Below are 26,254 nucleotides of genomic sequence, written 5' to 3' on the forward strand. Positions count from 1 at the left end.
CTCCTCCCCACTCAGCGCCCTCGGGGGTCCCCTGGCACCCCAGCTCATCCCCTGCCCGGGGTGGTAGTTGGCTGCTGCCCGCCCCCTCCCCTTCAATGGGTGCTATCAGAGTCCCAGTCCTGTTGGCTGAGTCTCCTGGTCCCACCCTTGTCACTAAATCCCAGTGTCCCAGCAGCTAGATGGGCTGATCAGCCCAGACTAAACCCCCAACTCCTCCTTGAGCCCCCGCCCCGCTGGACCCCCACTACTCAGTCTCACCTGTGCCTTACTCCACCCACCACCCTCCTGCCTCCCGACGGGGCAGGGATCACCTGCCTGGGCAGTCCTCCTCGCTCCTCCTTCAGCCCCCTAAGAGTGTCCGTCACCTCTTGGGACATGCTGCCCTGGGACTCCGTCTCACACTTGAGAATGGGCTCTTCACAGCCTCTCGAAGGCCCCCTCACCTGGTCACCTGCCCACCTCTCCCGTGGGCCCTCCGCCCCATCTGGCCCAGAGCTGGGCCTCAGCAGCCAGGTGAGAATACCTGCAGTATCTGGGATGGTCTCCAGGATGGCCACCCCCTACCCAGGGCTCTGGGCTGTGAGTCTCCCTGCAGGAGGCTCTGGACCACCTGGTGCTGCCCAGGAAGGCGCTGGTGACAATCACTCTAGGAACTCAGGCCCCGGGACGCTCATGGGTCACCATCCGTGTCCCCCTACCTCGGCCGCTGCCACTTTCCTGCACATCCCAGGAGTCTCCTCTCTCCTCCTTGGCTGCGACCAAGCTTACATGACCCTCCAGATTGCTCTTCAGAAGCCCCCTTGGGATCTTTCCCAAAGGGCAGATGGGGTGGAAGTGGTCAGCCAGCATCCCCCAGCCCTCCTGAACACCCTCCTGAACACCCACCTTGCGCCAGGTGCCACACCTCTAAATCCTTACTGACGCCCATTTTACAGGTGAGGAAACTGAGGCTCCAGAATCAAGGAACAAGGTCTGGCTGGGTTCACCTCAGGACCAGCTGCCCTCCCCCCACCCCCTCCCTTGTCGAGATGCCACATCTTAATGCACCTGGCAGCGCTTTAACCTTCTAATTGAAATGCCCATCCCGACCCCCACCTGGTAATTATGACTCAGAACTTGGAGGTATCTGTGAGGTCAGAGGGCCAATAGGACAGTGTGACCGAGGAAGACACAGACCAAGGCCTCCAGAGGTGCTTTGACCTGTAAAAGGTCAAGGGGAAGCTAGGCAGGACCCAGAGGCAGGGGGGCCCTAGAACCCGAGGGGACTGAGGTCAAGGTTCCATGGCTCTCCCACTGCCCCGCAGACTCCGCAAAGCACTGCGGCTGCGGCCACGTCCAGGGCCCAGAGCCCGGGGGCCCCGCCAGCCCCACTTCCTGCTCAGTCCTGGAGCCTCTCCTGTGGCAGATCTAGGAGCCCTGGCCAGCACTGCTCAGGGCTCCTACACTCCTGTCCAGACCACAGATGCCCCATGGCTGGCCTTGGCCACCATGACACTGCCAATGCCAGCCACTGCATGGAGATGGGAGTCTGGGTGCCACTGCCACAGCCAGTGCCCAGGAGCAGGGCAAAGCAGGGCTGTACTGAGATACCTTTGTGCATCAGCTCCGCAGGGAGGGTGTGGTGCATGTGTGTACATACATGTACATGTATGCCTGTGTGTGCATGTACTGCGTGTGTGTATACCTGTGTGTGTACACCATGAGTGTGCCTGTGCATACACTGAGTACATGTGCCTATGTGCATACAGGCTCCCATGTGTGTACACACCCGTGTGCACATGTGTATGTGTGTGCATGTGTGCATGAATGCATGTGTGTGTGCAAGTGTGTGCTGGGGTGGCCCAGTCAAGAATGAGCTGATGGGATGTAGGGACGCTTCAAACTTGATGTCTTCCCCCAGCCCTGCTCTCTCCTGGTCCCACCAACCAAGGAGCACCCACAGGATCTAGTCTGACCCCACCCCCCATCCTCACCCCTCTACTGGTTCAGGGGGTAGGTGGCCGCTTGACCACTCCCTCCTCTCAGAGACAGGAGGTGCTGCAGGAAGCGTTTACATCTTGCCTCGTCTTATCAGGCAGCTGCAACCCTGTTCCCACTTCCCTCTCTCTGCCAAAGCTGGGACTCAGTGGTGCAGTGCCCTGGGGAGCCCTTGGTGGGTGAGCAGTTCCTAGGGGTGCTCAGGACTGGGGCAAATCAGGGCAGCTGGGCAGGTGGACAGGATGGCAGCTGAGTAATCACTGGACCTTTGCCCTTGCTGCTCCTCCTGCTTAATTCTATCTGCTTCTTCCAGGCAGCCCTCCTGGGCCTCCCACTAGCTTAGGAGCCCTGTTCTCCATCCCACCATTGGCTTCCCTATCTAGGCTCCTACATGGCAGGGGACTCTCCTTGGGCTCGAGGGCTGTGTCTGCTTTTCTTCCTTGGGGTCCTAGTACCTGCACTGGGCATGTAGCAGGGCCTGATGTCCATGGGCTGCGGTTGTCCACTGTCTCTGGGGCAGCCCTGAGCTCAGGATGAGTGGCCAGCTCTGAGCTCCAGCAGCCCTTTCTGGAGAGGCCTGCTGGAAGGGGTAGAGGAGCCTGGGGACTCCGGACCCCAGAGAGAGACAGAGGTAAACAGTGGGGCTCCAGGGATCTGAGGAGGGTGGGTGGGGGCAAAGACACCAGGATGGTGGGCCTCTGTCCCAGGGCTTCCCTCCATGCCCACTCTGCAGGTCATGACCTGTGGCTGTGTATCCCAGCCAAAGAAAAGGGCCTGAGTTGCCTTGAAACTGGGTGTCAGGACCAGCCAAACCCAGGGTCCCTGGACCTCAGCTTGGGACTTGGTCAACTTCTTCCATTCATAAGTGCCCAAAGAAGGGAAGTGAACAGAGGACAATTTGGCTTACGGAGGCCAAGGCTGGGAGAGATGATTGTTGGGGGCAGGGGATGTGGGCCCCTGGCAGGGGAAATACCAGCCCACTGCCCACTCTTGGGGAAACTTTGAACTGGGGTGGAAGGGTCACATAGGCAGGGAGTCCAGAGCCCCGCTGATGCCCCTCTGGCCAGTACCAACGATGACCCCCACCTCCCCACAGTGATCCCACTTCCGATACCCCACTCCCTACCTACCCCCCCTTCCAGCTTGCTGCCTCCAATGCCCCTTCGGTTTCTCCCAGCCCCTCACCCACCCCATCTTCCCTGGTGGACGAGCACTGCCCCTTCCCTGCCCATCTCTCTCTTGCTTGTACCAACGGGACAGACCCTAGACTTGGCATCTGCACAGATGGCAGAGAAGCCCCTGGTCAGGCAGCCAGGCCCCTCGCCAGGCTCAGCCAGCAGCCCTTGAGTTGTTCCTGGAATCCTGCTACACATCCCAATCCATCTCCTCCCCCCTCGCCCGGAGAATGACTTCACACCTTCTCCTCTCTGCTCCCCCACCCAACACCTCCTCCTTCAGCCTCACTCCCAGCTGATGACCTTGCTTCCTCTTCCGCTGAGAATGAAGCAATCAGGAGAGAATTTCCACAGATGCCACCACCGTGCATGCCCACTTACCAGCATCTGCCCCGACACCTGGCACCCTCCGCCTGCCACTACAGACGGCGGGGCCCTGAGGCCCGCCCCACTCACCCACTCAAGGCAGCTCTGGCATGTCTTGCCTCTCCTGAACTATCAGTCTCTCCCTCTCTCCCAGACCATTCTCTCCGGTGGTTATGTCTCCTCTACGGGCCCCTCTGGGAGCTGCCCATCCTCTGCTCCTTGAAGAGTAGACCATCTGTGTGGCCTCTGCCTCCTCTTGCCCACCAGGGCCTCATCCCTCCACACCACAGGCCTGGCTCTGGCTCTCAGTTCTCACCTGTCCTGAGCCCTGGGTGGTGGGTGACGCGGCCCATCCCTCATTCCCATCAACGCCATCCTCACCTGGATTCCTGGGAACCACCCCCCAAGCCTGGCCCCATCCTACCTCCCCAGCTGACCCTTCTCAGCTTCCTCCCTATCTCCCCAACCAACCCTGGTGTGTCCCAGGGCTCTAGATGACATTGAATGAAACTGGTAATCAATTTTTTAATGTCAATTTAACACTGTATGGAGCATAAGGACACTAAAAAATACCCATTGTCTACTGGAAATTCAGATTTAACGGGGCACCCTCTACTTTGTATGGCAATCCCAGCGGGGAGTCAGAGAGCCACTCTCACGGGAGAGGGGTCGTCTGCAGGACCTGACCAGCGGCCTGGGGGAAGCTGGGCCACACAGCTTGGGCCAAGCCTGGAGGTTGCAGATGGATGGGTCAGGTGCAGCAGGATAGAGTGTGGCCAGAGCCCAGGGCTCCGAGGCAGATGGCAGAAGGTACTGGACTAAGGGTCTGAGCCTCTTCTTGAGGGTGGGCTGCAGCAGGGCGGCCTGGGAGAGGCTGGCAGTCGGTGCCCATGGCTGGACCCTCAGAGCAGGGCTGGCTGAGCCAGGAGCAGGAAGCGAGCCCTGGAGGCTTTTGCAGGTGGCCCCGAAAGTCACCTCCCCTGATACAACGCCCAGGCCCCTGCCCGGCCACCTTCTTCCCAGCACTCAGCCCTGTACTGCTAACATATACTTTCCTGTCGTCTCCCCTTCCAGCCTGGAGGGTGCACCTCGGCTCCCTAGAGTCCATACCTGCCCCCTTCAAGAGCCAGAGTTCAGGGGTGTCTGCGGGGAAGATGATGGTCAGAAGGACCACTGGATGGGATGCGTGGCTGGTGGCATGCTCCCCGGAGGGGATCCCACATTAACCTCCTAGTGCCTGCTCCCCACCCCCCAACAGAAGCTCAGCAGAGTGGGGAGGGGGTGGCTGCCAGCAATGTGCCAAAGCTCAGGTTCGTCACTGGCCACCAAGGAGCTCAATCTGGCTTTGCTGATTTGACCACATGCCTGCAGCTTGCCACTGCAGACAGGCGTGGACACACTTACTAATTGGAGTGGTGGGAGGGCCTGCTTTCCGGAATTCCAGGGATCGTAAGGCTAATTGCGCTGTGGGTGCTTACTGGTGTGGTGGACTGAGGGCCCTGCTGGGGATTCCCCCCTCAGCCCCCAGCCTGAGTGGGGCTGGGCAGGTGCCCCAGGAGGTTGGGTCTGCATAGTCCAGGTGGGTGCTCAGGACTGCCCACCTAATTCTTGTACTCATGAGCGCCTGAAGAAGCCGAGGTATCCCCTCCATTTTGCAAATGGGGAAACTGAGGCATAGAGAAGAAAAGGGACTTGAACCAGGCCAAGCAGCTTGGAAGGTGGAAGAAACACAGCTACAGACTCATAAAACACTGATTATCTGACAGGCCTGATCACAGAAACTGTGGTCGTGGGGTTCCTGGGGTACCTAGAACCCCTACCCATACAACCAGGGGGCTGGGGCAGGGATCTGTATGGTTCCCTCTAGCTGTGCCTGGGAACCTCCCACTCCTGCACCAGCTCCATCAGGGGTGACAAGTGCTCACCAGGCAGGCCAGCACCTCAGCACTGCCTGCCCTGCAGCCCTGAGCTTAACACTCCCACTCTAGGACTCTTGGTTTTCCCATTGGAGATTGGGGGCAGAAGCTCTACCCAGGCTCCCATTGTCCTGGGGACCCAAGAGCACCCTGGGTGTTGGCCTCCTCAGAGCTCTCTAGCTAGGGGTAACTCCCAGACTTTGGCCCCCAGGTCCCCCAACTCCTTGTTCACAGGGAGACCCCCAGCCTCACCTCCCATTAGCCCCTCGATGCTGCTCTCCTGCTGCCCCCACCCCCACCATCGGCCTCCCTCCTCTTCCCTGTCCCACGTGGCAAAGTCCTGCCCCCAGCAGCCTGGCCACAGCCTCCTTGGCTCCTCGCTGGGGGCCCCCGACACCTGGTCTAGGGCCTGACAGGGGCCTACCTTGGGTGGTGGGTGGCCATTTCAAATGTCACCACTGGACTCCCGGCCCTGGCCCTCCTCCCTCCTACCAGACACTGGGACACAGAGGAACCGCCACTGCTGCCACCACTGGCAGCCAAGAGGGGTGTGGGAGTGGGGGGCTGAGAAACCAAAAAATATTCTGCGTGTCCCCACACCTGTGCCATCTCCCTCTTCTCCGTCCCAGTGACTCCCATCCTTCAGATGCTCAGGCCAGATGCCATGTGGGCACCTCTGAGGCCCTGCGTCCCAGCTGCTCCGGGCCCACTCTCTCACCCGAGGAGCAGGGAAGGCAGAGTGAGAACATGTGAGAAAGACTGAACACACACTGGCCCACTGAGATGGCCAGAGATCTCAGAGCCTCCCTTCTCCAGTCCCCTGGGGAGCAGGAGGCACCCTCTAAGGACTGACAGCCTGTCCAGCTGACGACCCAGCCACGGGACAGGTCCAACACCCTCTGGCGCATACCCCGCACGGCGGCGTTTGACTGGTTTTCTGTCCATGGTTAATGGGGACAAGCAGAGAGAGCCCGACGCAGACCCGAAAGGAAATGCTGAGGGCAGCACAGGGCAAGACCTTTGGCCACACCCGGGGATATGCAGGCAGGCCTGGGAGCTGGTCCCTGCCTCAACTTGAAATCCTCTCACATTAATGCACAGAATCCTCAAAACAAGCTTCTATGGAAGGTGCTGTCATTTACCCAACTTTACAGATGCAGAAACTGAGAACTAGAGTGGTTCAGAAACTTGCCCAAGGCTACACAATCATTAAGTGATAGATCTGGGATTCAAACTCAGATAAGTCCACTTTCTTAAGAACATACTCTATCAGGGAGGCTCTCAAGGGCAGTGGAGACTCAGCTGGACTATGGGGACTAGAGACTTTGAAGGACAGAGAAAGGAAGGAAAGAGATAATCTTCCATGTGCAGGGTCCCTTTATAATGCCCTGACCTTCAAGGGGGGTGGGAGGGGGAGGTGAGGCAGTCATTCACACCTTAGTAAGAATTAGTTCATAAGACTCTCTCCACTAGAATCACAGCCTAAGGCCCAAGGCTGGCTTACTCTTCTGGGTATCTCTAGCACAGGGCCAGGCCAGTGTTTTTATTTGGCAGGAGTCTGCCAAATAAAACGGGATGCCCAGCCCTGTGGGAAAGATAACAGCCCATGTACCCCCCAAACCCACTCCTCTTGATAGCCATCTCCACCTTTGGTGATGGCAACTTCATCCTTTCCATTTCTCTCACACCCCACATCCAATCCTTGTAGACCATGTTCACTTTACTCACTAATACATCCTGAAGGTGACCACCTCTACCCACCTCCACGTCTGCCTCTGCCCTGGACCCCTGTGCCAGCCTCTACCCTGGTCTCCTATATTTGCCCTCACTGCACAGTCTAGACTCAATGCAGTAGCTGGCGTGATCCCACAGAGTACAAACCCAACCCTGTCAATGTCCGGTTCACAATCCCTGCCATGGCCCTGACTCACCCTGAGAAAAGCCATGGTCCCTTCACTGGGTACCAGTCTCCACCTGCCCACTTCCTCCCCCATTACTCCCAAGTCTCCTGGTCAGTCCAGCCTGGCCTGTGGTTTCCACCAGGTCAGGTGCCTCCTCCTCCAGACCTGGCCCTTGCTGTGCCCTCTTCCTGGAACTGCATTCCCCCAAATACCAGTGTGGCCTGCTCCCACACCTGTGCAGGCCTTTCCCCCACCAGTACCTTTTCAGGGGGCCTTCCCTTTCAGACGTTTACAATTATCATTTTCCCCACCCTTCACTGCCTTTTCCTCATTCTGTCTTTTTTCTCCCATAGCACATGCCACTGTGATGTTTATTTCTGTGAGATGTTCTGGTCTCTCCTAATTAGAGGATTTTTGCCTGTGTTGGTCACTGCTGCGTACCCAGTGCCTACAATGGTCTCTGGCTAATAGAGGGTGTACAAGAAATATTTGCTGAGTACATGATTCATGGACAGGTTCGATCAACAGTGATTGCCTGGAGGGTCAAGCCTGGAGGTGAGAGAAGGATTCCCCAAGGGAGGAGTGGGGAGGGAGGCAGGTGAGGTACAAAGGGGTTGGGGAAGGGGGCTGCTGAGTGACCAAGGACAGCAGGAAGCAACTGCACCCAGGGCGGAGGGGGGTGTCATGAGGAGGGGCAACGCCTGGCCACCAGGCCCTCCATCACCATGCACTAGTCCGCGTTCGCATTATTGAGCACATACTATGTGCCAGTTCTAGGTGCTGGGGACCAGCAATGGGGCGCTCTTCTAGGGGAAGACAGCTAATAAACATCCCAAATAAGTAAATCACATCGGGGGTCAGGTGGAGATCGGAGCAATAGGGAAAATAGGACGAAGAGAGGGGTGGTGGGGAGAGCAGGTTGTAATTTTAAATGGGGAGGTCAGGAAAGGCCTCCTGGATGATTTCTGATACATGAAAGGAGGGGAGGGAGTAAGCTGTGGGGATATCTGCGGAAAAGCCTTCCAGGCAGAGCGAACAGCACATGCAAAGGCCCGGAGGCAGGAGCATGTCTGGGATGACTGAGAGATGGGGAGGAAGCCTAGGGCGGGGTGGGGGTGGGGGGCTGGAGGGGAGTAGGAGAGGGTTGGGTCGGGTCGTGGGAGATGAGATCAGTTGCAGTTTTACATTTGTGAGACTGCCTGGTAGCTGTCTCCCTCCCTAAGACACCAGCCTGGCATTTCTCATGGGGCTCCCAGGAGCGAGCACAGCATCTGGCTGTCCTCATGTGTCTCACACGAGTGAATCAGAGACTGTGGATCTCAACCACGGGGTGCCCACGTGCAAAAAGAAAGGGAGCCTGACCTTAAACCTTGCATAGAAATCAATTTAGAGTGCATTAAAGGTCAGTAGCTTCAGGACATCAGAAATATTTCTAAACAAGATACTCCAAAAGCAAAAGCCTAGAACATTGGATGAAATGAAAATTAAGAACTCCGGTTCATCTGAGAACCTTTCAAAGAGCGAGAAGCAAGCAACCAGCAGGAGGTGTATTTGCCACACATGTAACTGACAAAGAGCTCAAATCCAGAGCATATAAAGAACACCTACAAATCAATAAGAAAAGACCGGCAGCCGAACAGAACGACGTGCAGACTTCGCAGAGGAGCAAATCCCAAAGGTCAGTCCCCCAGGGAACAGCAATTACCACTGCTTGGACAGACCAAGCCAGCCCACCATGTGACAGCGCCAGGGGCTCTGGAGGGTGTGGAGCTGAAGAGCTCCCAGGCCTGAGGGTGACTGGAGAAGACTTTGGCGGGGGGCGGGGGGGGCGGCGGGGGGCAGCCCTCCTGCTAAACCTCCTGGGTATATGCCCAGAAATGAGGGCATGCATGTCACCAAGACAGCTGGCAAGCGACAGCTCCATGCATCACCGTAGCGGCTCTCACAAACATGACATTTTGGTGAGAAAAGCCCGCTCAAAGAGCATGGTTTGAATGAGTACTTTTCTGTGAGCATCTAGACCACGCAAAAGAAACTGTCAATTTAGGTGGCAAAACCATAAAGAAAACAAGCATCCTTGTGACCTCGGGGAGTGGGAGGGGGCTCTGAGGAAACGTCTTGGGTGCCCCAGAGGGCCTGGCAGCTTTCAATTTCTTGATCTGGGTGGTGGTCCCTGGTGTTCATTCTAAAATTAACTGCTAGACCCTACAGGTATTGATTGTTTTGTTAGTTAATTAACTCTGAAGAACTGTTTTTTGGGGGAAGGGGTAGACCCATCCCTGGAACAGCTCTGGCTTTCCCGGGTAAAAACCCAGGTAACTGCTACATGTGAACTCCGATTTGACAGCAAAGCCCAAACAGAGGAAGGGACTTGGCCTGAGGGCACACAGCAGATGAAGTGGCTGTGGCAGGAATCGAGGCAGAAGAGGGAATTGGGAGGCAGCATAAAATATGTGGCTACTTGGGGAACCCATAAGAAAGGGCTTTGCAAACAGACTTCTGCCCGCCTCCTGTAAGGGAACCCACTGGGGCGGTGGTCACTGATGTGACTTTCCCAGGAGCACTGTCCGCCCCCACCCATCATGGTACACTTCTGCAGCCTGGACCCAGGAAGGATTGGGGGTTCAGGGTCTCTGAGGTAGAGCCAAGAAGTGTGTCCAGCCTGGGGCACCAAGAGTGAGGAGGGAAAGAGCCAAGGAAGGGAGAGGAGGGGACAGACCTGGGGGCTTAGAGAGAGACCTGGACAGCCCTGGGCTCCGAGAGCCAGCAGGCACTTGGTGACATCTCCAAACGCATCAGAAGGACAGTTTTCCCAGCAGCTGGAGGTGGGAGAGCTGAGCCTGAGTGAGGCAAGGGCAAGGGGACAGAGCCAAGGTAGCTAAGGCATCACTTGGCATGACTCTGACCTACTTTGTGCCACACCTACTGTGCACAGCTCCTACCAGGAGCTGGGCTGGTGGAAAAACGGGAGTGAGAATGAAGCTCTGCCCAAACAAATGCTCACCTGGGGCAGGGGCCAGGGTGGAGAAGGTGAACCCGACACTCCAGGTGGCAGAGTCGACCCCCTCCGCTCCCTACCCTTCAGCTGTCTCCCTGAGCACATCCTGCTTCCTCCAGCCTCCAGACCTCTGCACCTCATGGAAGCCTGCCCCGTACCCCCGACCGCGTCCTCCCTGCAAACTTCTATTCACCCTTCAAGCCTCAACCCAAGGGTTCCAGTGCCAGAAAGCCTCTCAGATACCTCAAGTTAGTATCCCCAACCTGGGACCCCGTTCCACCGGGCCTGGGATGACCCTGGGATAATGGTCCAGGGCCCCCAGCTCTGGGGGGCAGGCCTGGTCCTCACTTGTGTCTCGGCAGCCAGTGCAGAGCCGGGCCCTTTGGGAGAGTGAATCTGTTCAGGGGTGAGGGACAACAGGGACACGAAGGCCATAGAGAAAAAGGGACAGAGGAGGACAAATTAGAGTTTGTCAGGTGGACAGAAAGACAGGGGAAGGGCATTCGGGGCCGAAGGCCAGCATGAGCGAAGGCAGACAGGTGCAGAGGAAGTGACAGCTTGTTTGAGGCCTCAGCAGTGGAATGAAGTCTGGGGTGGGTGGCAAGGGGTGGGAGTCATCGACTGAGGGGTCTGGGCAGGGCGAGCTGGTGGTAGGCCCGCCCACAGCGAGGCACTGAGGGGGACTCCCAGTGCCCCCAAAGTATGTAGTCTTTTTGCTCTGTCAACAAGATTTGCTGGCCCCACCTGCGAGCCATGCCTGGTCCCCTCATGGGGCATTAAGACGTGGGTGCAGCAAAGGACTGACTTTCTCAGGGTAACTTGAAGCTGCTGGCTGGAAAACAGAAGTGCAACCTGAGGCCAAAAAGCAGGACCTGGACCCAGGGCCGTGCCTCGGAACCCATCACCGGACCATAAATGCATTTCCTTTTGCCTGAGGACACCTGGGCTCATGGTGGTTCTGATGCCCCACAATGAACCTCTACCTGGGCCCCAGGTGAGGTACCTAAACTACAGGAGCTCAAGTCACCCTCCCAACAGCCCTGCAAGGTGAGGTGGTCAGGGCTTCCTCTTCACAGATAAGGAAACAGAGAGGGTCAGGACTTTGTCCAGAGTCTGGATCTGGGGACCCCCAAACCCCATGGCCTTCCCCAACTTTTCCACATGCCTCTGGGCCTTTTGGTCCTAAGCCCCAGCACTAAAGGCAGGACAAGACACTCACTGACCAGCTGGGAAATGGTCTGGAAAGGCCCTCGAGGCAGCTCTGAGAACATCAATGGTGAGAGGAGGGCAGGACCCAGCCCCAAGCATTCTGGAAGCTAAGCTGAGCTCTGGTCCCAGGACCCCCCAACCCCACTAGCCCAGAGCCCTGCCTTGGCCGAAAGGCCACATGGCCCCAGGTGGCCCAAAAGCCCGGGCTCTGGCACCAGCTTCAGGACTCAGCCACGTGCCCACCTGGCTGGTCACTGTCCATGCTGGTGTTCCCAAGCAGGCTGGGCCCACAAGAGCAGGACCTCAGTGCCAGGCATCCGGGACAAGCCTTGGCTGGCTCAGGGAGAGAGAGGAGGGACAAAGAACCACAGTGAGGGTCCCTGGCTAGTTTTCAGGCCCCCCCACCCCCGACACCTGAATGGAGGGTGCGGAGTGCCTGAAAAACAGCCTGGGACCCCACTACAAAAAAAAAAAAGCTACCTGGTGAAGGGTCAGAGGCCTAGGTCCATGCTTCTGGGTGACCATTGTCAGGGTTGACCCTCTCAGGGTCCTCCCACCCCCACCTGGACCTTGGTCATGACAAACAAGGTGGACCTGGCTGAGGGACATCAGGTTGGGGTCAGAACTCCTACAACCTGGGAGACTGAACCCTTCCTTCCAGCCCAGGACAAGTTGGTCCTGGTCCTGAGGTGCCTCTAGGGGCGGGCTGGACCCCAGCCCCATGGCCCAGGAGAGAGCCCTGCTCTCAGCATCCTTCCTGAGCCTCAGTGTGAGCCCACTTGTCCCCAAGGTCCCACCTGGGCATATCCAGGTGAGCCATCCACAGCACAAAAGGTCAGCTGGGAAGGCCCCAGGTCCCACTCCCTGAGACCCAGGGATCTGCCTTGGAACAAGCCTGGGCTCCTTTGGGAGTTGGGGTGCACCTGCTACCCAGAGTACATCCACAGGATGCCAAAGTCTGGCCTTGGGAGGAGGGGAGGGGCCGGAGGGGAAACGCCCTGGGGAGGGGGGAGATGATGCGAAACTGGCAGCCAGAGCTGGGCCTGCTGCCCACACGCTGCCTTGGCTCCGGCTCCGGCTCCGGAAGGAAAACAGAAGAGGGGTGTTCCCAGAGTGGGGGTCAGGGTGTGGAGGGCAGGCCAGAGGAAGTCAGTGAATATTTAAATCGGGGATTCCAGGCCTGCTGAGGAGGGGAAGGGCACCCCCCGGGGAGTCCACCTAGGCTCAAAGTTTATCACCTGGAGGGAGGCCGCCGGGGACGCTTCCAGACTGTCATGGGATTCCCCCAACATGGCTCCAAGACGCGACGGCCTGGGCCACCGCGAGGACTCCATCCCCCCACCCCCGCCCCCACGAGGCGGAAACTTAAAAGCTCAGAACCCGGCAACTGCGAGCTTGAGGGTGGGGGGACAGCCGAGCGCCGGGCCGCGGGTGCGTAAAGGCAGGAGCCGAAGCCCCGAAGGTCCCGGGGGACAATCGAGAGTCCGGACGGGCCGGGGGAAGACAGCCTGCGGCCGCGGCAGGAGAACGGTTCGGCCCTTGGAGCGTGGTCCCTCCCCAGAGGCCGCGGCCTCGCGGAGGAACCCCCGCGAGGGGCTCCCCATTGTCTCGCCGCGCGCACGCACGCACCACACACACACACACACACACACACACACACACACACACACACACGCACGCACGCACACAAGCCCGGCCCGGGTCCAGCCTCGCCGTAGCGGCCCGCGGGCCCCATTCATGCGCCTGGGCAGAGCCCCCTCCCCCGGCCTCCCCGGCACCCCCACCCCAAACCCCGCGGACCGTGGCTCGGGAGACGCTCCACTCACCTGAGTTTCTCCATGTCTGCTGCAGAGGCCTGTGAGAAACCAAACGAGAGGGTCAGCAGGCAAGAGGCGTGCGCTCGGCGGCCGCGCGGGCGGAGCCGGACACAGCGGGCACGGAGGGCGCGGCGGCGGGGCACCCCCGCGTCCCCAGCCCCCACCCTACCCCGGCCCCCGGCTGTGGCCCCGGGGACTCAGGGGGCGCGCCGGGCCGCGGCCGAGTAACAGGTGAGCCCGCCCGGGCCGCCGCGCTCCCTGGCACCGAGTTACGCCCCCCGCGGGGACGAGGGGGCTGGCCAGGGGACGCGGGGTGGCCCGGCCCTGCGGCGCGCCCGGCCTCGCCCGAAGGAGGGGAGACCTGGCCCGGTTCACTCTCCCGCGGCCGCGGCCCCCGCCGCTTCTCCCCGTACCGCCCGTTAACCCTTCCAGCCCCGCTCTGCCTCCGGGAGGAAGCCCGGCCGGGAATGACAGAGTCAGAGGGTTCGAACCGCGGAATTTGGGGCCCTGACGGGATTGAGAACCTGACACTCACACGATCTGGAGGGTGATGGCATTTGGAAACCTCAGACTCGGGGGATCCTGGGACCCGGATCCCGCAACCGGGGACCCCACTGCCCTTAGGTTCTGGGGTTCCAGGCCTGGCTCGCCCCTCCCGGGCTCGGGGGATTAACCCCCGCGCGCCGGGCTCGCCGGCGGGGCTCCCTGCCGGGCTTGCGCAGACCCGCCCGCGCGCGGCTTGGAGACCCTCCCCGCCCAGCCCCGCGCAGCCCGGCAGCCCCTCGCGCGTCGGGCGGGGGACCCACTCGCCGCCGTTAACCCTTCAGGCACCGCGAGCGGCCCGAGCGGGACGGCACTTCCTGCGCGAAGCTGGGGGCGCGGGGCGGGCTCTCCATCGCCCGGGAGAGGCCGCTCCCGGGGGGTTTCCCTCCCGTCTTTCCGTGCGTAACTGTCATTAAAGGGGGGTGGGGTACTGAGCCCAGGGACCACGCGACACACCTGGGAAGACTGATGACTGCCCATCCCGGCCCCTCGCGCCCGGCGCCGCCGCCGCCTCCGCCGGGAGCGCGCTTCGCTCGGGTCCGAGCCCCTCGCCGCCTCCCACACCGCCCGGCCGGGCGAGGGCGCAGCCCGGGTGGCTAGCCCCGAGCTGCGAGGCCCGGCCGGTCCGGGACTCTCGGCCAGGCCCGGTCACAAACTCCCGGGGCGCTTGGGCTATCCTGGCCTCAATTTCCTCACTCGGTGTGAGGAGGGGGTTCATAAGGCACCCTGCAGCTGGGGATGGGCTGGGTGCAGGAAAGAATTTCAAGGGAAAGGATCCCCAAGGGGCCAGGATTTGGCGGCCCCTTTCCCTGGACATTTTGAAAGTTGTTCATGACTACAGGCCTAGGCCCCCACCATTTAATGTCCTCCTCCAAGAACAGGCCAATATCACCCCAGCAAGGCCTCCTCTCCCAACCCCCAGCTCTCCTAGGCCCACCTTTCCTGAGTGCCGGGTCTCCATCACAGTGATCTTCACTTTAGATCCCAGTATACAGGAAGCACTCAACAAATGGGACAGTGCAAGTCCGGATCCCACCGATTCCCCTCCAGCTGTGAGTTCCCCGGGGGAGTGCAGGGCACAGCGCATGATCTTCCTAATCTTTCAGCAAGCACCCCCCTCCCCTGCCACAGCACCCAGCTGGTCTGGCCCAGGAGCTCAGTGCCCAGTGAGCCCAGGGTGGAGACAGCCACACCTGAACCACCGTCCAATGAAACCCAAAATGTCCAAGTGTCCATTCACCCACTGTCCCCTGCTCACTCCTGTGCTATGTTCTGGGGGTGGGAGGGAACAGTCTGTAAGGTGAACCCATTCTCAAAGCTCCCTCCGAGTTCCAGGAGTCTACCCTCAGCAGAATGGCCCCCAAAATCCTACCCACTACCCCTTACACTTTCATAACACATTTCATTTGCTCCAATTCCAGGGAAGCATTCACCCCCATTTGACAGATAAGGAAAGCAAGCCTCAGAGAGATGAGGGGACTTGTGGTACCGCAATGGCCCATCTGGGCCTGGACTCTGATCCTCAGAGGCTGGGGACACCCTCATAGGTCTCCAGTTGCCTCGATCATTCATAGTGACGCACCTGCCAGGGAGTTTGTCTAAAATTAATAAAAATCTATTAAAATTTAATTTAAAAATCTAGCATTGATTATTTACATTGGATGTTTCAGCTCTTCTAAAGGTGGCTGGGAGGGTCAGTCTGGGAATCCCCTCCCCACCCCAAGAAGGGCTTCTGGCAGAGGCTGCTGAGCTGCCCTGGGGCCTGAGGGCCTTGGTGAGTGGGTAGGGCAAGACACAGTCAGCAAATGTCTCTTCCCTTTATGCTGCTGTCAATCCTACCATGACTCCTCAAATTCTCCCCCAACCCAGTGCCTGCAGGGTCAGTAGAGCCCTTACCCTTAAGGCTACCTCCTCCATGCAGTCCTCCATGGAGACCCAACCTTGTTGGGCTGGGACCCCCATTCTCTTAGGCTGACCCTCACACTGGAGGTGCTCTCTCTGGGGAGGGAAAGGCCTGTGTCTTCCCAGCTCTGTGTACCAGAACCAGCCCAGTGCCACACGTGTATGTGCGTGTATATTTGCCACAAAGCTCTCTCTGCATGTGCGACATGCTGTGTGAAGTCCCAGGGCAGAGAGAGAGCCATGAGACCAGACCCAGCCAGGGGGATGCAGGGCCTGGGGGTCTTGTTGGGACCAAATTCCTGGGTTCAAATCTCAACTGTGCAATTTAGTGACCACAGGACTCGGGAGTTTTCCCATGATGCCCCCCCCCACCTTTTTTTTCTTCTTTTTTTTTTTTTTTTGGCATGGGCAGGCTCCAGGAATCCAATCTGGGTCTCTGGCATGGCAGGGGAGAATTCTGCCGCTGAGCCACCATTGCCCCGCCCCCCATCATGCCCTTTTTATGGATGAGGAAATTGAGGCCAGAGCCCGCTGAGGTTAGTTGAGTCTACCTGAGTCAGGGTGCTGCCTGGATCTCGGGTTGGGTGACAGCCTTCTCAGGGTCCCCACTTGTGAAATGATGGGGCAGGCTCCACCCTCAGGGCCTTGGTGACCCCCAGGCAAGTAGGATCTCCAGACACAGGTGGGAGTCAAGTGGGCATGCTGGTTCCAGGACAGTCCCATCCCTGCCACTGGCACTGGCCCTTTGGTGCACTCACAATTGCTGTCCACTGCCTCTTCCAGCAACTCACCTCTGACTCTGCCACTGTCTGCCCAAATCCTCCCTTGTCCCCTCCAGACCCATAGACCACTGCTGGCTCTCTACAACAGAGAACCCCTCCTTTATTTCCTAACACTCTCCACACCAGCTCTACTTCTGGGCCAAACTGGATACTGGCACACACCTGTGCCTCAGCCCACCTGCTCTTTGTTTGGTGGCTTTGCCCATCCTGGCCCCTCAGCAGACCCAAGTGAGCCTCTGAGCTCCTCCCCAACTATTGCCGCCCCATGGTCCCCCTCCCTCTTGCCTCCTGCCAGAGCGCCCTGGACCCTTATTTCTGGCACAGCTCTGAGCTTCAAGAGGGCAGTCTGGGTCACAGGCCCTTCCAGCATTGGCTCCACCACTGGGTCTCCAGTGCAGCCTTCTCCCCAGTCACAGGAGGTGATTCCAGGTACTCCTCCCAGCCCCGAGGTGAGGTGGGAATGACCACCACTGCTTTACATACACAAAGACAGAGGCTCCAAGGTTTAACATGCACCTGTATGGGGATTTGGGGCCTGGGCTCTTGTCATCTTTCCCAGCTGCCATTCTCCCTGTGGCCCCTGGACACGGAGACTGGTGCACAGTAGGTGCTCCCAAGATGTGTGTGTGTGTGTGTGTGTGTGTGGTGTAGGATGGTAACTCATGCCACCAGCCTGGCCTCAGTGAGGGACTGGTAGATACCAACTTGGCCCCTGTCTAACCTCAGGCCCACTGTCCCCACACATGCCCCTCATCGGCTCCTCTGGAGCCTTTCTGGTTCTGGCTCAGCAGCTCACTCCTGCCTCAGGGCCTTTGTACTTGCTCCCTCTGTCTTGAATGTTCCATCCCAGATCTTTGCACCTTCACTGGCCCCTTCCACTGATTGCATCCTTGTCCTGGACCACCCCACCCAGAGCACCCAGACTGCCAGTGACATCTCATCACACCCTGTCTTTATCATCTTCCAGGACCACTCTGGACTAGACCTATGTTGCTTGCCTTTCCCTTGCCTGCCTTGGCCCTGTGTGGAAGTGACACCTTACAGTCTTGGCCACGGGCTCCTGTGGTGCAGAGGGCCTCTGATGAGCAGGTGGCAATGGCCAGAGGCACCATGGCCCCCACAATGAGCAGCACCTGCCCGCCTTATGGGCCTCATCCTCACCTCACTCTGGGTCCCTGCCTAGGGTCCTCCCTCAGCGAGAGCACTATATATACCTGGTGCTCCTGCCTGGTGCCCAGCGTGGCTTCGGTACCCTCCCCCTGCACGCACCGGTCTGTCCTGTTGTGGCCATCACTAGCACATCTGTAAATCCTTCTACTGGCCCACTGGCCTGGTTGCCTTGCTGCTCAGTGCCCCCAATCCTGCCAATTCCTGAACCCATTGAGAGAAGGAATGTGAGTCCATGGTGGGGGTGGGTGGGTGGGGTGGGGTGCTGTTGGGTGTAGAGGGCCGTGCCCGGGACACAGGGGCCTGGGTTCTGGTCCCAGCTCTGCCTCCAGCTCATCTTCCCCCAGGCTCTCCAATGCCCACCCTGGGCTCCAACTTCCATGGTCTCCTCCTCCTCCTACCCCTCCACCCCCACCCCCAAACAAGAGGAGTGTACAAGCCAGAGAACAAGGAGGGTGGGGATGAGGCTGGGGTGAGAAGAGAGCTGGGGAACCCAAGGCCTGGACACGACAGAGGCCACCCACCTCCCAATGATGACAACGTGAGCCTCTTGGGCAGCTGTGCGACTTCAGGCAAATCTCTCGACCTCTCTGAGTCTCTGTCTCCTATGAAGGGAGGATGGAAAATCCAACCTCCAAGGGCATGTGAGTGACAAGAAATTGACTGTATGTGTAAGGGACAGGCTTGGGGATGGGCTGGTAAAGGGCTGTGGCTTTTAATTCTAACCATTCAGGCAGACACCTTCCTAGGATGTCTATATCGCTCCCTGCCTTCTTTCAGTCTTTCAATGTTTGCTGTGTGCCGGGCCCTGTCCCAAGGGATGCCATGGTGAACAACAAGACAGAAGTCCCTGCCCTTACAACGCTGATATTCCAGTGGGGGGAGACAGGCAATACACAGGGGGAAATAAGGAAAGTTCTAGTGTGGCCAATGGGGATTTGTCTCCCGAGACCACTGAGGAGTTAAAGCTGGAAGGATGGGGGGTGGGGGAGGATGCAGTAGTGAACAGGAAGCTCAAGATGAAATTTCGTGTGCAAACGCCCAAAGGAGTTGAGACCTGGGGAGGCATGCAGAGGACAGGCTGTGGGTCGGGGTGCATGGCGTGGTGTTTGGGGGGACCTGCTGGTCACCAGTGGGGAGCAGGACCAGATCAGGGAGACCCGGTGGGCCATGATCCCCCCGTGGGTTGAACCGGGGAGCACCCACTACAGGATGGATGGTTCAGGCTGGGGTGGAGACACACTATGGGTGGGGGGATCCAGCAGGGAGGTCCCTGCACCATCCAGGAGAGTGTGGATGGGGGCGGGCAGAGCAGTGGAGATAGGCATGGAAGATACAGAATAGACAGAGATGACACCAGGATTTTGGCTTAAGTCACTGGAAGGGGTGTGCCAGCCTCCAGTGAGAAGGGGATGACAGTGGGAGAAGCCGGCTGGGGGTTGGGGAGAAGATGGGGCACTCAGTTTTAGAGGCACCCATCAGAACTTCAAGTCTAAGTCAGAAGAGGGGCCCAGACTGCAGCTATGAGTCTGGGAGTGGTCAGCCTCAGCAGTGGGCAGGAGCGCCAAAGGGTGAGGGGAGCAGGGAGAGGAGAAGCCCCACAGTGGCCAGGGAGGTAGGAGAGCCGCATGTGCACTTGTGTATAGTGGGAATGTCCTGGGGGGTTCCCAGGAGCAGGGTGGGGTTGGCTGCATCACAGATCAGATGAGGACGGGACCTGGTCAGGCCTTGTGCCCTCGAGCATCCCCAACACGGCCTGGCCTAATGCTGGACACACAGTGTGCCTTCCGCCATCCCTCTAGCTGCAAGACCAAAGGGAACCACCATGCTTTCTTGGCATTAGTTGATTGACGGAAGGGGGCAGCAAGTTGGGGACTGGAACCCAGGCCCCGGCTTGGGGCTGTCCCCAGATGGGGCCAGAGAGTGTCCTTCCCTGGCAGAAGGGGTTCCAGAAGAGCTGGCCACTGGCTACAGAGCTGACCCTCTTCCAGTGGCTGCCCTGTGCATCTGGGCCTGCATGGCCAGGATCTGTAACTTCAGACAGAGCCTCAGTTTCCCCAGCTGGGTTCTGTGCAGACTCACTAGAACAGCGGCTGCAAACTGGCCTCCTAAGCTAAATCTGGCCTACTGGCATGTTGTATTTGGCCTGCACAAGGGTTTTTTTTGTGTGTGTTTTTTTAAACCCTGGAGCCAACATTTGAAAATTGGGAGAGTTTACATTTTAAAATCCATATTTTTGGCTTCTACTGAAAAATTTGAAGATCTGGCAATTCCGGCTCACATTCCCACATGGCAACAGTCAAGGGAGCTGGGAAGCAGCTGTCCTACTGGAAGAGACACCTCAGGGGTCCCCCTGGAGAGGCACCGTCCACATGTGAGCTGGCCCTATAGCTGGGAGCACAGGCCCAGGGAGGTGGGGTGGTGTACCCAGGCCGCTCAGAGGGACAGCCCCTCAGACTGGCACCAGCAGAAACATGGTGGACTTCCAGGCCTGGTATTGGGGGTCTTGCCTTAACCCCACTGGGGGCTTCAAAGCCCACAGTCCCCTTTCTTCCTACCACCTTGACCCTGGGCACCCTGCTTTCTTCTGACCCTTCGGTTCTTAGGATACGGCTGGCTTGGGTCATTCGCACAGTGACAGCTGGAGGGCCCAGAGAGACTGGTATGGTGGCCTCCTATTTGCTGGACAAGGAAGGGGAGAACCAAGACCCCCCAGGGCCACCGAGGTAGGTGGGGCAAAGGTAGGGCTGAGGCCCTTCTTCCAGAAGCAGCTAACAGGGGACCCTAGGCTTTCGGGGAGCAGACTGGAAGCTAGGGGTCAGCCTTGCTTCTCAACTGCTCCACCCCTACTCTGGGAACTATTCTGGGGACATGGGCCTGTCCAGGTCAGGAAGGCAGGAGACACTCAGTAGGTGCTAAATAAATCAGTAGATGAGCCCCTGAGAGGAGCAATCATCATTATCAGTCCCCCACTTCCCAAATGAGGAAGCCAAGGGCTTGCTGAGCAGAGCTGGGCACAGCCAGGACTAGCCGGGCTCAGCCCTCTGGACTCCTTGTCTGGAAAGCAGGCCTGGTCCCAGTTTCTCTCACAGGTTCATCGTAAGGATCTGATCCCAGGCTGGGGCCAAGGGGTCTAGAGTGAGTGCTTGCTATGTGACTCGGAGTGGGGTGGGGGTCTGGTTTGACCTCATGGGGAGCAGAGGGATCAAGCCTGGAGTCTGGGGGCCTTGAAGGCCCAGCCTACCGGGGTCAAGGTCTGCCTCTGGCCTCACAGAGCCAACACCAGCACCGCAGGCCCAGCTAAGCCCCAGGACAGGGCCCACCCTCCAATGAGCCCCAAGACCCCTGGGCTGCTGTGCTGTCTTGCAGCCCTGGCAGGAGTGTGCAGAAGCCTGGGCACAAAAATTTGAGGGTCCCAGAGTGAAGTCTGTGCAGGTATGCAGAACCCAGAGCACAGAAGGGTGGGGGTCCCAGATCCCCAGCTCTTGAGGAGGCTGTTGGGATGCTGCCTGCTGTGACAGGGCCAGAGGAAAACCATCACTGCATTTTCAGCCATGGAGTTATACAAAATTTAAAGAGATAATAAGAAAGCTCTGTGGTAAAACTGCCAAGGACCCACAAATGGGGGGTGGTATTATTATTGCTATCGCTATTGTCGACTCATGTACACTCACTCCAGGGTGTCCCAAAGCCGGAAATTTCACCTTAGAGATTCATTTCTCTGATGCGTAAGGTCTTTCAGCCCTTGTCACCCTGCACATGTGATGAAAGGGATGTGATACGGGAACAGGGTCAGCGGGACCTGTGCAGAATGGCACACAAGGGAGTAAGGGGAGGTACAAGTGGAGATGAGGGAAGGGGCCACAGTGGACCTCTGCCCAGCTGCCTGCTGGGGTGATACACTGGGGCTGAGACTCACCGGGCCTGGAAGCCTCCGGGTGGCGGTGGTTCGGCCTCCATGCTGGCCACTGCCCACATGCGGCCCGCTGATCCCCACGGCCGGGCCTGGGCCCAGTCTGCTTACAGCCTTAGCTGCTGCCTCCAAGGAAAGCTGGGGACTCAAGGCCTGGGCCTTCTCCTCTGGGGCTGAGGTTCCTAGGAGAGGCTCCTGGGCCGGGCTCGGGCCCCGCGCACCTGGGGAGGGCTCCCGGCTGTGGTCCCTGGTTCCCCGGAAGGCCTCCAGGGTCCCTGGGTCCAGCACTCTCACAGTGACCTCATCCAGGAATCTGGAGAAGGGCAGCCTGGCCTCCCGCCGGTGGTCCAGGTGGGCAAGGGAGGCCACAGCAGCTCTGCTGCCCATGCTCAGGGGCTCTGGGGTAGACAGCAGGCCAGGGGATACCTGTGCCTCCTCCTGGCTGGGCTGCGCTGCCCAGCTGGGGCGAGAGGCCCAGCCCTCTCCGTGTACCTCCTTCCTGGGGCCTTCCACCAGCGGCTCCGGGAGTGAGCTGCGGTCAACCTGCCCGGGGCTGGTGGCGTCAGGGTCCCGTGCCTGGGAGCCAGCCCCTGGGAGCATCTTCCCTAGTCAGTCCAAGGTTGAGCCTCCCCAAGAGTGCCTCGCCAACCCCACTCCTCTCCTCCCACAGGGGCTTCCTGGGCTCTCTCAGGGGGTCAGGGCCAGTCGTCCCTCACTGGCCAGGGTGATTGGTTAGACACCAGGCTGCTGATTGATCTCAGAGAGCATGTGGCAGGTCCCAGCTGCCTCCCGCCCCAAATTGATTCTTGCTAAGGCTTGGGGCTTAGAAAGTGCTAGAGAGGAGAAGGTCACGTTGTCCTGCACCCTGTGTCTCCCTGGGGCAGCAGCCGGCACTGACAGAGACGCTGTCATGGGCGAAGGCTTGGGCTGGGCTGCACATGCTCCACGCACGCCGTGGTAACCACCAGGGCCTGTTGGAGGGGGAGCCAGAACTGCACCTATCTGGCAAAACGGGAATGTCTGACAGAGACCACTGGTTGCCCTCTGTTCTCCCATTTTACCTTAGTAAAGAACCCCAATTTTGTACAGGGAGGTAAGATACCCAGTCAAAAAACTGCACTCCCCAGACTCCTTTGAAGGCAGGGGGAGCAAATAAAGTATAAACTGAAGTTGCTGGGTGTAACTGTTAGGAGAGCTCCTTAAGAGGGGCCACACTGCCTGCCCCTTCCCTTTTTCCCTCCATCCAAATCCTCCGCTTCTTATTTGGAACAAAGAAGTGATGGCTGGAGCTGTGGCAGTTAGATTGCACCATGAGGCAATCTTGGGTGGGGGGTGGTAGAAGTCATATATAAAAAGTGGAAGAGCAGAAAGACAGAAAGATCCTGAGTCCCTGATGATTACAGCCCTGGACCATCTGCCTCTGAAATTCTTTAACTGGGAAAGAAATCACTTCTTGTCTTATTTAAAAGGTGGTTATTTCCAGTCTTGTTTACTAGCAGTTGTTAATGTTTTAAGGCCAGGATGACCAGGGTATAGGTTAGATGGGGGGTGGGGGTGGAGTAGGTAAACCCAGAGAAGGGCCAGAGTCAGGTCTGAACCCTGTCTCCTTGTGTGAAGGAAGACACGACCACCCTTGGCAATCTCATGGGAAACTGTGGGTCCAGGCTGGGCTCTGTCCTGGGATGTCATACGTGGGCATTGGCTGGCCAGCTGGCTGTCACTACTGTGACCGCCCTCACCTCTGTTTCTGGGGAGCATTACCTAGAACCTCCCTGGTACCACCTGCCCATGGCTGTGCCCCTGGAGTCCTGCCCAGCCAGCAGGGCCTAGAGACCTCATATCAAACGCTTGGAGACCCCTACTTTTCTGGGCCCAGTTGGTCACCTCTTTTTGAATGCCTCATGGCACCCAGTCTACAAAACTGTATGAGTAGCACCATCCTGGACTCAGAAAGTGGAGCCAGAGACAGAGCTGCCTGGACTCCTCCTTCTCCTCTTCCCCTCCCCAATTCCAACCTCCAATCACCTGGGGATTCAGCCTCTCTTAAACTTGAGTGCCTCCCTCCATCCCCACCTCATTTCCTTGGTCCCACATGCCACCTGGTGCAGCTGGAGGCCTGAGATCACTCCCTCCCTGTGGCCCCGACCCAGCCTCCATCCAGCCCACACGCACATGCAGTTAAAAGCTACACCAGAAGACCAGTGTCACAGTTCTACACGCCCCACCAGATGATGCTGACGGTCCAGCCTCTTCTCCTTTGCTACCCTAGCAACCCCCATGCTCCACTCCCACCACAAGGTGGAATGTTTATAAGACCTGAATGTGGTAAGTTCTGTCTGGGCTCAGTGCCTTTGAACTTGCCATGCCCTCTGCCAGGAACATACTCCTTCCCTCTCCCGCTCCCCTCCTTCTCATCCTCTACCTGCTTTCTAACCCTCAGGACCCCTGTTCAACAGAATGCCCCTCCAGGCCCCCCCAGACTAAGTCATGTACCCCTGCAACACCTCTTATAACCCCCTGCCCAGCTCCATAATAAGACCCTCAGCTGAAATTAATGTGTTTACCATCATTCATTTACGATCTGTGTCTACGCTAGAATTTAAGTTCTACTGTAGTCCTAGCTCTCTGTAGAGGGACCCAGTAAGTTCTTCAGTGGCTGAATGAATGAGTGAATGGATGAACAACAACGTGCTGTCAGTTCCACCAACAACCCCAGCCCCAGCTGGGCACTCGGGGATGAGAACACTGTGGGTGGGCGGGTAGGGAGTGCTCTGTGCATATCTCAGGCTGACCCTCCCCAGCGGCCATCCAGCCTTGCCCCACCACCACGGAAATGGGACTTGGAGACTCTCTTTTCATTGCTCCACTATGTGGGGTGAGTGTTTGACACCAGGCGGGTCTCAGGGTGTCCCGGTGGCTTTGCCTGCCAGCCTCTCCTGAAGTCTACACCACACCAGTTCCCGTTGTCATAACAACCCACCGTCCCTGCAGCCCAGACTTGGAGGAAGTGGTTAGCTGCCTCTCTTGTTGGGTCTGCTCACCTCTCAGCAGCTGGGGCTGCCTCTCGGAACAGGCATTTCCTGCCTCTTGGAATGGCCTTGGAATCCGGTTTCAGTCCCACTGCCTGAGTCCCCTCCTGCGTGCCAAGCTCTGTGTGGGGCAGCAGGCATGCATGTCACCACTTCGAGTCTTCTCCTCAGCCCCAGGGGAGTCTCAGAGAGGCAAAGTGGCTGGGCTGAGGACCCTGGAGGCCGACCCCCTTGTATGCTCCCCCCCAACTCCTCTCCAGCCCCCCTTGGCAACTCCACCACGGGCTGTCCCCACCCAGCTCCCATGGGTGGAAAGCTGGCCTCTGCAAGTTGAAAGAGAAAACGCCAGGCTCCCCACTAGCTCCTGGGGTCTGGGACATCAAGACCAGGCCATGGGTGTCGGGGGGAGGGACTCTGCGGCACAGGCAGGACACTGAGTGCTCCATATCATGGCCTCACTGCCTGATTCTCACCACAACCCTCCAGGCTAGGGGTTGCCAGCCTGTTTAATGGAAGAGGAAGCCAGGAAATGAGGGGTGACAAGACGATGTGCGGAGTTTGGCGTGTGCCGGGCACTGGGGTAAGCATGCACACGACAGCAGCGACCTTCCCTAAGCCTCCGACTTAATCTATGCCATTCTCCTCCTTCACAGCCAGGGCACAGAGGGCCAGAGCTCTTACTCGCCCTGTCCCACTGCCTCTGGATGTTTCAGTCCATGCCAAGGCGGCATGGATTGTATGTACCTCGAGACCCCACACTGTGCAGCCAGTGTCTGCCCTTGAATTCTGCCCCAGCTGTCTTTTCTCAGAAAGAGCATGCGCTCGAGCTGTCCAACCCCTCCAGGAGTCCCCTGCTGGCTACCTGTCTTTAGAAGAGACGACTGTGGCTTCTTTGCACCCTGACTGTGTCTTCCAGGGAAACATGACTATGGAGATGGTTCAATTTGGGTTGAACACTCAAAGGTATGTGACAGCAGGGTTAAGGCTCGCTGCCTAAGTCAGTAAGGCCACTTGCTCTCCTCCCAGCAGCCCTGTGGCCTCCCCGCTGTGCTCTCTCTGAACCGGAGGGACTTGGATACAAGACAAGATACTGGCACCCGGGAAGTCAGGGCATGTAGCAGCATGAATGGAGCTCCATCCATCCAACAATCACCTCCCACCCTTTCACCCCTGTAGCCATCCATCTATTAACACACATCCATCCACCCATCCACCCATCCTTCCATGCCTTTATCTACCCTTCTGTTGACATGTACCCATCCGTGTGTCCTCTCATTCCTGTATCCATTCACTCACCCATCCATTCCTACGTTTATTACCTTTTTTATGTGTCTCTCTCTATATATGTATTTCTATATCTATACATACACACAGAGGACAGATGTGATATGAATATCAAAGGGAATTTTGTTCACGTTTTTAATTATTTTTTTTTTTTTTGGTGGAGAGTGGTACATGAGCCAGGAATTGAACCCAGGTCTCCCACATGGCAGGCGAGAATACTACCACTGAACTACCTGTGCACCCTTTATGTCCATCACTTTACTGACATGTATTTA

The 26,254-nt window shown here is 58.2% G+C and overlaps 1 protein-coding gene and 1 long non-coding RNA gene across 3 annotated transcripts in view; one reads left to right on the forward strand and one right to left on the reverse strand.

Annotated features, from left to right (window-relative positions):
- BEGAIN (brain enriched guanylate kinase associated) overlaps nt 1-14,018 on the reverse strand; it is a 30,447-nt gene extending 16,429 nt beyond the window's left edge. Inside the window, exons 1-2 of the mRNA XM_077123560.1 lie at nt 13,895-14,018; nt 13,369-13,397 (exon numbers count right to left, since the gene is read on the reverse strand). Of these exons, the coding sequence (XP_076979675.1) occupies nt 13,369-13,382 (14 nt within the window). The 5' untranslated portion in view covers nt 13,383-13,397; nt 13,895-14,018. The remainder of the gene's footprint in view (nt 1-13,368; nt 13,398-13,894) is intronic.
- Nucleotides 14,019-14,201: 183 nt separating this feature from the next.
- Nucleotides 14,202-15,509, forward strand: LOC143651548 (uncharacterized). 2 transcript variants are annotated; one of them, XR_013160030.1, is made up of 3 exons: nt 14,202-14,300; nt 14,825-14,954; nt 15,324-15,509. It is a non-coding gene; the product is annotated as an uncharacterized LOC143651548 (long non-coding RNA). The 2 variants fall into 2 exon arrangements; XR_013160031.1 differs by having other exon boundaries at nt 14,212-14,300; nt 14,884-14,954.
- Nucleotides 15,510-26,254: the final 10,745 nt, after the last annotated feature.

This window comes from Tamandua tetradactyla, chromosome 12, assembly GCF_023851605.1.
Source record: "Tamandua tetradactyla isolate mTamTet1 chromosome 12, mTamTet1.pri, whole genome shotgun sequence".
NCBI lineage: Eukaryota > Metazoa > Chordata > Mammalia > Pilosa > Myrmecophagidae > Tamandua > Tamandua tetradactyla.